This window comes from Solenopsis invicta, chromosome 2 (assembly GCF_016802725.1).
Source record: "Solenopsis invicta isolate M01_SB chromosome 2, UNIL_Sinv_3.0, whole genome shotgun sequence".
Taxonomy (NCBI): Eukaryota; Metazoa; Arthropoda; class Insecta; order Hymenoptera; family Formicidae; genus Solenopsis; species Solenopsis invicta.
In genome coordinates, this window is record NC_052665.1 from 10112054 (window position 1) to 10123670 (window position 11617).

General features: G+C 35.8%; 1 protein-coding gene across 4 annotated transcripts in view; it reads right to left on the reverse strand.

The window, feature by feature from the left end:
- The window catches only part of LOC105193764, a 44040-nt gene that overhangs the window by 12597 nt on the left and 19826 nt on the right, over positions 1-11617 (reverse strand). For 3 of the 4 annotated variants that reach the window (XM_039446360.1, XM_039446361.1, XM_039446359.1), the window contains exon 11: positions 3211-10367. In XM_039446360.1, coding sequence (XP_039302294.1) covers positions 7279-10367 — 3089 coding nt within the window. In that variant the 3' untranslated portion in view covers positions 3211-7278. Of the gene's footprint in view, positions 1-3210; positions 10368-11617 lie in introns of those variants that run through there. The other variant, XM_026141287.2, reaches the window with a different exon arrangement.

Below are 11617 nucleotides of genomic sequence, written 5' to 3' on the forward strand. Positions count from 1 at the left end.
GATATAATTTTTTTAAACAATTTATTCTCCTTTAATATCCATTGGTATGTATGTTTCAACTATATTTAGTCTTCATCAGCTCAATAGAAATAATTGACAATTATTTTAAACGTATATTAATTAACAAATTTATTATTGAATTTCTTATTGATACGCTGAAGATGACTTCAAAGCAAGTCGAAACGTTTGTTCGTAATTTAAAATAAATAATTTTTATAATATTAATACTTGTGATTGCGCAGTTTTACCCGTGCTGACTCTCATTAGCCTAATTTCCAATTACTGATTGTTTTAACAAAGGACCCTGCAGAATCTGTATGGGAAATGGCTTTCGGCTAATTTTTTAAAACATTCGATATGTTGTAATTCTCAACACGTAGAACAAAAGTGTCCATGGCCCCAAGGTCTGCTCACGGATAGTTTTCGAGATACAACACTCCAATGTCGGACTTTTCGTATCTTATTGTAGCAAAAAGTCCAACTTTGAAGTGCTGTATCTTGAAAACTATCCGTGATCAGACCTTGGGGCCATAGACACTTTTGTTCTACGTGTTGAGAACTACAACATATCAAATGTTTTAAAAAATTAGCCGAAAGCCATTTCCCATAAGGATTCTGCGGAGTCCTTTATATCGCGCGCGCGCGCGCGCGCGTGTGTGTGTGTGTGTGTGTGTGTGTGCGCGCGCGCGTGTGTGTATGTATTATATATGCCATTTAATACTTTATATATAAAATAATAAATACAATACATATGAAAATATTGATAATAATTCATCGGTCAGTGGCACGAATTTCGTTCGGTCAAAGTAAAATATAATATGATGTCTGTAAACATGATAATAATTAATATGCGTTTAAAATAATTGTCATTTCTACTGATTATGAGTTGATAAAGATTAAGTATAGTCGAAACGTGCTAATATTAAAAAAGAATAAACTGTTTAAAAAATCATCCAGTTATTTCTTGTAATTTGGCCACTTTCTTTCTATTATATTATTTATTCTCATTTAGAAATCTGTTCCTGTTAATTTAAATAGAATTGAAGAATAGTCTTCGACAATAGTATCTGTGTCTGTGTGTGTGACAAAATGTATTGGTACTCTTACATCTATGTATTAAAAAAAAAGACAATATCAATCAGAAAATTTCAATCAAGTATCAAATATTGAAGAACAAGTAGCAGTGACTTAACAAATGAGCAAAAAAAACACTGAAATTAATCATAAGATTAATTTTTACTTTGTACAATTTATTGTTACTTTCTTCAAATTTATATTAAAAATTATAAAAATAATAATTTTTGTGTTAAAAATGATAGAAATGTGTGTGTGTGTATGTGTATGTGTGTATGTGTATGTGTGTAAGTAGACAGAAACAGAGAGGAGGACAGGGGTTTGATATCTCGTATAATTCGCGTTGAATTCGAAGAGAACCGTTAAAATTACTTCGTTACAGTCCCTTTAGACATTGTTGGATGATCACTGATCATTAATGTTTACTGCATTTTTATAAAAACTGAATTTCAATTTTGCAGGTAGCAGCAATTTTTACAGATATTATCTCTATGTAATTTTGAGAAGTATAATAGATGTTAATTTTTTAACTCTAGTCTAGCTTAATGGCTTTAAATGTGATTTTTTTAAAAACTTAATAGAATTTAATGTGTGTATAACATTATTAATGTACAAGAGTTACTAAGAGTCATTAATGTGATTTTTTATAATTAAAAGTGCCTTTTAATTATGGATATTAGTTAGTATTTCATAACACTCCTGCCATCTCAAACGCATTCTTTTTTTCCTCTTTAGTAAATCGTTTTCGTTCTATATACATATAGATGAACTTCTTTCTACAAAGTGATTAACATAACTCTATAGCTAACAAACTAGTATTAATAAGAATTGTTGCGTTAATATTTACTGAGTTATTTAAAAGAAAAAACAAAATTATTCCACCACGCTCTCTCTCTCTCTCTCTCTCTCTCTCTCTCTCCACACGCACGCACGCACGCACGCACGCACGCACACACACGTCTAGTAGTGAGCAGAATAGTGCAACATGTTTTTTCGAAATATAGCCTGTTCACCGAGCGATTGAATATTTGGTTCTTACCTGTTAATCGAAACAATTACGTTTACCACACGACGAACAGGGCTGCGATTCAAAACTTATTGAAAAGAAGTGTTGCAACTATTCTGTCCACCATTGTACGTATGCATGTGTTAAGTATGTACACACAAATGCGCGCGCGTGTACATACACATACGCACGCACACAAAAGTATATAATTATTAACTAAGATATATAAAAAAAGTATACTGTAATAATTAATTGAAAATAATGATTAACTTTTTGTAAGTTGTTATAATTGTAGTGTTATTAGTAAATAAATAATATTTAATTTTATATTTAGGCAATACTATTAATTTAAATAGAATTGCAAAACAATAATACTACAAAGAAACAAGTGATATATTAGTAGCATTAAATTTAATTGAAAATAGTCTTATTAATTTAAAATAACAGTATTACATTAATAATAAAATTGGTCATGCTCTTAGTTTAATAAAATAGTATTTGCTTTAATAATAATTGTTATAAGACTATTTTTATTTGCAGATTGCTGTTAGCTAATATTAGTTAATAATAATTCCTTTTCTCCATGTATGTGCATCGTTCCAAAATATTTTTCGTAAATTCACTTAATCATTCAGAATGTATGTCTTATTGAATTAGATATTTTTTCTATGAATATTTACTCTATGGCTAGCATTGACCCAATTATCTCTGCTCATATCTTTCTTTTTTCTGCTTCATGATTTTTTCATAATAATTCGCAAAACGATTGTATAAACAAAGAAAAAAGTTATTAACTTGACTAAAAATTTTTCAACTTATTGTTAATTACATATCTTCAGTTCAAGTACTTATATATTTAACTTGAATATATAATTTAATACATATATAATTAATGAAAAAGAAATAATATTACATCTGAATTTGTACTTCAACTGAAAAATTTAATCAAGTTAACAACTTGTTAAAAAAGTTTTTTACTCAATTAAATTATTTATATGTTTAAGTTAAATAAATAAAAACTTGAAATGAAGTTTAAGTATTATTTAATAAATCTAAGTTAAATAAATATTTGAACCAAAAAAATTTTATTAATCTGTTGAAAAACTTGATCATTTGACTAAATTAATAGCTTTTTTCTCAGTGTATTACTTAGGGCAGTGATGTATTATCCGCAACCCATCTATAATTTTTGTGCGGCCCGCCGACTCGAGAATGTAAAATCACATATTCTTTATTTTATACAAATTATAAAAGTAAAATATAATAATGCGATTTACAAGTCTTGGTTATTTTAAAAATAATTCATATAATTTCGTTTTTATTAACGTAATAAATTAATATATTTTATTAATGTAATAAATAAATGTTTATAATTTTATCGAGATAAAGTTCTAAAAACCTCCGATTTAGCTGATTTTAAGCCTAAATATTTATTTTATATAGTAAATGATATCCCCAAATGGATTTTTGGCGCAAATGCTCTCATCGTTCTCCTTACTTTTCGGGGAAAAAAATAGTTTTTCTTAATTATTTCAGAAAATTATCATTTTACAAAAAAATTTGCCAAACAAAAAATAAAGTTCATGAAAAACTCTACAAATAAGGTCAAATACATATGTTACCTAACTCCAATATTTTAGTCGTTATAATCAAAAAACTATTTTAACCCTTAAACACACTATTAAAAATCGATCGCTTGCTGTGTGAAGACGGAATGAGAAAAAAGATGCGGACTAGATGGAAAAAAATTCGAAGTCTCTCCTATCGACCGCTATGATTGCTTGACCAAAATAAAATGGCACGGAAGTAAAGTTTTTTCAGAAAGGTCTCTCAAACCCTCTAGTTTAAGTTCCTTTAATACTCAGCACTGGATAAATATTCACAAAAAATTCACTCACTTGGAAAGTTAATAACTTTAACATTTTGTCAAGGTAATAGTGATCTTGAGTGATCTTCGAGAAGTTTTCGCCGTTACTCATCTTTCATTAAAAAGTTATTAACAAAGAAGGTTGACAATGTAAATATGTATTTTTTAGCAAAATAAGGTTCGTCTAAAGAGTCTCCGTTTTCCCGTAGGGTATACAATCTAACCCACCCCAAATTTCTTTTTGCGAATGATCACATTGATATTGACCGCATTAACAAAAAAAATTGACAATGTAAATGTTTATTTCTTAGTAAAATAGGGTTCACCTGGAGGGTCCCCGCCTATCCTACGGAAGGACAAAACCTCTAACTCACTCCTAACTAAACCGAATTTTTGTCACAATTGATCATATTTCAATTGACCATATTACCAATAATGTATTTTTAAAGCAGAGAATTTTTGTTTTAAAGCAGAAATTTGTGCTTTTAAAATCCATCCTCCAGATAAACCTCATTTTAAAAGGGATGACCTTTTGTAAATATTTACCTGTAAAATAAGTATTTGAGCTGAAAATTAGCCCGAATCGGAGATATTCCGTTTTTGGAACTACGCATTAAATACATTATATTTGTATTTAATTTTTTTCATTGTCTTGATAATTTTATTTCCTTATTGATATTAAAATAAATATTTTATCTGTCTATTATGTATACACATATATTCATAATAATACATACATACATACATTCATACATGCATGCATACGCGTGCGTGTGTATTTATTTATGTAGCTTGTTATGTAAAACTTTGCCTATTTTTAAAAATGATGCTCAGTTTAAAAAAGGTTGCACATCACTGACTTAAGTTAAACTATCTTCTGTATTTATACTATATATTTATACAGTAGAGCAATCAAATTTTCAATCATTGCGTGTTTAAAAGAAATTTACGTTACTTAAATGCAAATTATTTCAATAATAATCAAGTTTGCGAACACTACATCTTTTATACGTTCTCACCTAAAATGAATAGATTTTATGGTTAATCTCCGATATAAAAAGATTATATATGGTTAATCTCCAATAAAAAATTCGCCTCTCAACACACTTTTTCCTACATGAGTTTTTCTGCAATTGTGCAGCAGCGGTTAAATGACAAAAGATTACTGTCATGAAGATACTAAGTTTACCGAGTATTTATCATCATTTTTCTCGATACACTTTTATATCAAACATGTACATATCTGTTTTTTACAGCTGTTACGATATATAAAAAAGTCAATTGTAACGATACACGCGCGCACACGTACACCCACACACATTTTTTTATGCGTTACCATCAATAATATCGAACACGTTTGTGCATGCTTTTTCTTATTTTCTTCTTTGTTTCCCAATTCATATGTAACATTCAAAAAGACATTGAATTTTTACACATCGAGCACACGCCTGCGCAGGCCACTTCAATGTTTCAAAAATGTGAAAAAATCAGAACAAAAAGGGACTAAAAAAAAGCCTAAGCGCCACGCGAAGAAGACGCGAGAAGTAAAATTAAGGAAACATTTTTCTTCAGTTTAGATATATCTAAAAATGTAAATTTTGTATGCAGTTCAACTTGCATTTAAAAATATAATTCTTAAACAATAAAATCTCTATTTTGTTAAATCTCTATGGAGAAATTTTGTCTCACATTAAACTTCTTGTTGACGAAAATTAAAATAATATTACAAGATAATAATACAATGAAATAATAAAGAAATCGGAAGACAATACGCAATTATAGATTTTAAACAACAAAATAAATAATCTAGAAATATCAATATTAAAGATAAACAAGACAAATCTTTAAAGTTTCAAACCGTTATATATATATATATATGTGTGTGTGTGTGTGTGTGTGTGTGTGTGTGTGTGTGTGTGTGTGTGTGTGTGTGTGTGTGTGTGTGTGTGTAGCCAAATAAGAAATCAGAGAGTTCCAGATTGTAGTCATTCTGAAATATACGAAGTATTACGATTGGAAAATCTTTTCAAAATTTCATAATAATTCCCTTTTATACACTGAGAACCAGGTTATTAACTCAACATTTTTCAACTTGATAAAATTTTGTTAGCTCAAGCATATATTTACACTATAGCAGCTTCCCGTCCTAAAATTAACTTAGATACGTGAAGTACTTAAACTTCGATTCAAGTATTTATGTACTTGACTGTAATATACTAGATTAAAATTTTCAACTTAATTAAACGTCTTTAGTTCAAATATTTATATACTTAACTTAAATGCACAAAATAATTAAATTAAAGAAAATTGATCAAGTGTATTTAAATTAATTATACAAATACATGAATCAATGAAATTTAATAAAGTTGAAAAATTTAGTCAAATCAGCAACTTTTTTTCCTAGGGTATACTATCGTCGCTCGACGAGAAGCATAATCCATAGATAGTAAACGAACGCTGAATGAATCTGATGAAGATATTTTGTACTACAACAAAGTATGGCTTATTGCATACCGAACGATGGTTCGTCATCCAAGAATAGGGCTTGCTAGAAGAGTTGATGCCACAAATGAACACCTAATGGCCGAGAGCGTCGTTAATTACACCAAACAATTATAATATATTACCGCTAATGGGCAGACGATATACAGACACGCAATTTGTTTGCGCCGTGTAGAATTCAAACTCCATCACCTTTTACGTTCTAAGGCAGTTAAAATGACTACACGGGTGTTTCTCGAATAGCGAAACGCGATTCCATCCTAGGGGCGCCTTTGTTAGTTCTACACCTCATTATAACTAATGTCGAAGCGTTTAATAGTATCCTAACATTCGCTAGAACACAACCTTGCCCATTATATCACATCCGAACATGCTTACGCGTAACCTTTGTGATTGATATATCAACTACTAATTGATACGATTTGAAACAAAGATAGGATCATACAAAACGCGAGTTTTAAATAGATGATAATAACTTCACACATCGTGCACGGCGACACCGGCTTTCTCGATTTCTCTTACAAGTTTCCTCAGTTCGATCGCTCATAGTCATCTCAAGTATGAAATTTTCATGTCAGAAATAAATTCCTGGATCAATATAGTGGATTGCACGAAGAAAAGATGGAAAGACTATCATTGAGACGCAACACGCCAGCGTTATTCAACGTGAGATAGCTCTTGAAAAAATTGTGCAATCTCGGGACGCGACGGGAATTTGGATGTGATCTCACTCTCTTACGTACGAACGCTAATCTACTCCCGCCACTTGCATCAAGAGTATGTAGAGGGCAAGGCTGGCCCTAGGCACGTCCATGCAGCAATCCTCTACTCATCTGCGCTTTTTCCTCTTAGATCTGTTGCTCGCTTTTTTGACAGCGATACTCGAATGCTCGGTGCTGAGCGTTTCGCGTTCCGCCTCGCTCCGTTTTTCAGCAGACCCATGATCGAAAGATTCCAAGGACACCTTCGAAGAAGCTGAATTATACCACTCGGTTGATGCTTCGGTGATACTATCGCCACCACCCTCCTTCGCTCGTTGTTGCGTCTCAATCGACTGAAGCTGCAAAGAAGATTCCCTTTGCGATTCTCTCCTCTCGGCTGCCACGTTACCTCGACGTGTCTCGTCGACGACGGATCGTACTTCCGATGTGAGAAGAGGACTGCCCCCCGTTGATTTATTATCTCCATTGTTGTCCCGAGATATCTTAGTTCGCACCATAGCGGTCGCGGTGACGGGCGCGATATCCTTTTCCACGCGAGACTCTTCGTTTACTATCGGTGCCTGAAGATTTACGAGAATACTCTCCGTTGTTATTGCCGTCTTCGTCACATCAACATTATCCTTTTCTTCGAGGAGTTCCTTCTCCTTCTCTTCCTCCCTAATTCTGCAGGCTTGTCGTTGCAATCCCGCGGAGAACGTGGCATCGTCCTCATCGCGGTGTTCCGCTTTTTCTAGCTTTCTCACGTGTTCGACAAGCTCTGATCTCTCTTCCATCTCTATCAATGGCTCGAGATCCGTTTCTTTACGAACTTCTTGCAAATCCAAAGATGGGGAAATGCTTTTCTTGACAATCGAGCTCCAAGATATCTCCGCCGAGGGTGAAACTCTCGACGGATCCTTATAACCGAGGTCCGCAAATGACTCTTCTTCCCGCACGGCTTCCTGTAATTCCGCCATTTTCACTTTAGAAGAGCGAAACGAGGGCAAAGGAGCGGGAAGAGAGAGCTCCGTCGAGCTGTTCTCCTGCAACTGGCCGTCCGACTGCGACCGCTTGTTCCTGCGAGACTTTCGAGCGCGCGCTGTAGATGCGACGATGGGCAGGATCTTACACTCCGGTGTCGCGTCGGCGGCGTTCACGTCGGTCTTCTGCATCGCGTCGATGTCGATAATTTCGACGATATCGCTGTCGGTTGTGGTTTGAGAGGCCCGCTTGGCAACAGGTAGCAGCGAGGATAAGAAATTTGTCGTCTTTAGACCATGATTTTTGCTTCTTCTCGTAGGACTCGGATACGTTTCCTCTGCCGGCTTGTCCATAAAGTAGTCGGTGGAATCGTATCTGTCGGATTCCTCCGACTTTAGCCAGATCTCCTCCAGTGGGTTGTATATTATAGTGACTTCTGCTTCTGTGGCTTCCGCTTCACTTTTCTCAATTACCATGACATCCTTCCGTCTCCTGCTGAATTTAGACTTCGCTCCCTGTTGCTCCGCCGACACCATTTTCTGGGTCGTCTGCAGGAATTCTCTCTGCGACAGTTTCACCACAGCATCGAGCTCCAATTCGCGGACCTCTGATAGTTGAACGTGTTCTAGATCATCATCGGAGGACAACGCGTGTCTGCTGTGCTTCCTACGCGGACAACCGTCTCCGTTTGCCTTTGTCAAGGCAACTGACTTGATCGCACCGACATCGCTCCGTTCCGAATCAAGGCTGAGCTCGACACTGTGTATGTACTCCAGATCATCGTCCGAGAGCGTGCTCTTGCTGCTCTTCCGTCGCGCCACGGGAGAGAATTGTGTGATCACGTTGACATTCATGCCTCCTGTATCTTTGCATCTGTCGCCGCCCGCATCAATTTTCATTCGCATCTGCATCACTTCAGATGCGTGAATGTGCTCGATGTCGTCGTCAGACTGGGTGGACATGGAAGTGGCGTCTCTGTTGAGATTACACGGCTCCACCATGTGATACTCGATGGAACTAAAGTCGTCCAGCGGCGGAGGATCCAGTGGCGGCAACTCGTCATTGTCATTGTCATTGTCATTGTCATTGTCATTGTCATTGTCATTGTCATTGTCCTCGTCCTCGTCGTTGCAGCTGGAAGGCAATACTTTTCTTTTCACGTCCGACAAGAGTTTAACGGGATCTCCTCTCTTCGTGACCGCGTCAGCAATCAATTCCGTTGTCATTTCTTTATCTTCGGACGTGATTTGATTCTTGCCGGTGAATTTACGCGGAAAAACGCAGTTCTTCCATTCGTTGTTCTTAGATGCCGCTTCGTATTTATCTCTCGCGTTCTCAAATTTCTTCTTATCATCGTTACCCTCTTTCCTCGCGTCCATGCTCATCGTCGAGTTTACGTATCGCGCATCCTCGATGACGACGCTGTCCATGTCCTCCTTGATGACATATTTCTCCGCGCGTGTCGCCCATTGTTCGATCGGACGTCTCTGCGAGCAACTCGATATTTTTTCAGTATTTATTATGACTTTTCTCGCAATAGGTTTCTTCATTTTGTCGTCTATGCTTAGCTGTGGTATCTCGATACTCCTTTCGCTTCGCAACATCTTGTTCTCCATCAATGTGACGCTGTTGTCGTCGTAGCTAACAACGTACTTAGCCTTGGCAAGGTGTCTTTCGTGAGCCTCGCTGCGATAATCCTCGGCACGCCTGTCGACGGATCTCCCTTTGCTGCACCATAATACAGTTTCCTTCGCTTGTGACATCGGGCTGCTTGGGATCTCGCCCGGTTCAGCGCACAGACTGAGACTCGTCGGCACGTCGCGGAACGCTTCTTCCTTTTCGTAGTCGATCGACGTCATCGCCATCGTCGCCGTCGAAGCCACCATCTCCGCGCACAAAGCGCGATGTTCCTGCAACTCGCGTATGTTTTCGTCGGGCACACTGTCGATCGCTGGCTCACTTGCCGCACGCATCTCCGCGCAGATCTCGGTAAGCTCACGGCTCAGCGATCGGCTATCCGGCTCGTCCGGAAGATCGGCCGCACCGAGCGAAGCCGGGCCCTCCTCCGCGCACACACTTCTAGGTGCGTGGATCTCCTCCGCGGCGGAGTCGTACTCCAGTATGGAGCTAATAGCGTCCTCATCCTCGTCGGCCGACACGGTAATCACGGTGCCGGTGTGAGGGTTGACGACTTTAGTTACTGGCTGACCCACCCTCTCAAATATCGTACGCCTCCCTAGTAACAGAAAAAGCCGTTGGCAGGTATCAATATCACGAATCGCTGATCATGAGTTGCGTGTTTCTTTCGCTCTCTCTTTCTCTCTCTCTCTCGCTCTTTCTCTCTTAAGTTTCTCTTTCTTTTTTTTAATCTTTTTCTTATTAGCTCGCTCGCATGCTCGCTCGGGATTGTACCGTAATACGGTCTCACTTCGTTGATGAATAAATAAAAAATCACAGTAAAGTAGTCAAGATTTGAAGAAAATGAGTACGAGTAAGTTCTAGTACAGCACATGGAAAAAGAACAGTTACTAAATTATTTGTCAATGTCATTTCTAAATTCAAGTATTTACATACTTAAATATTTAAAGTTCAAGTACATTTTTGTGATTAAACTCGATCAAATTTTTTCATTTTTCAAATTAAACTATTTACGTATTTAAATTTAAATATATGTATAAATACGTGACCTTCAGTTCAAACATGTATATATTTATTTTAAACACGTAAATAACTAAAATTCAAATATTTTATGTAAAATTAATTCATTTTTTTTCAATTTTAGTATATGTATATGTATTTAAATTAAATATATAATCAAATTAAAAAAATTAGTCAAGTTTACAATTTTTTTCATCAGTGTATTTATGCATTTAAGTTATTAAAAGTAATATTAAAGTCATTTAAGTTAAATATATAAAAACTTAAAGCAAAAAAATTTAATAAAATTGAAAAATATAATCAAGTTAACAACCATTTTTCTCAGTACTTGAAAAATAAAAAATAACGATCGTTTCGCGAATAAAAAAGCAAGAGGGATTGTATAATTCTTTTGTCCTTCCTCCTCTTTTCTCTTTTCCGTTCCCATTCTATTCCGCACTTGTAACGTGTACTCTTCGCGCGTGTGTTATTACACGGGGATCAATCGAGTCAATCAAGACAAACTTAAGAGAAACGTATCTGTTGGTATCATATATAATCGCAAAACAACCTCATTACAAGATAATATACACAAAGCTAGAAAGCTCGAGCAAAAATGTGATGGATCTACATGGTTAGTATAAAGACGGTAACATGTAACCGTTTGTCAGACGTTTCCTTCCCGCCAAAAGAGCAGACGTCAAAAATATCTTGCTGTTAGTGCTCGGATATAGTACAGTTACGGGGATTACAAAATGGAGATACCTGCCTCTGGCCAGTTCTGTGTGCACGCAAATTTATAAGTCTTACAACACTAATAACCTTAGCCTTTGTTATGTTCGAGAAATA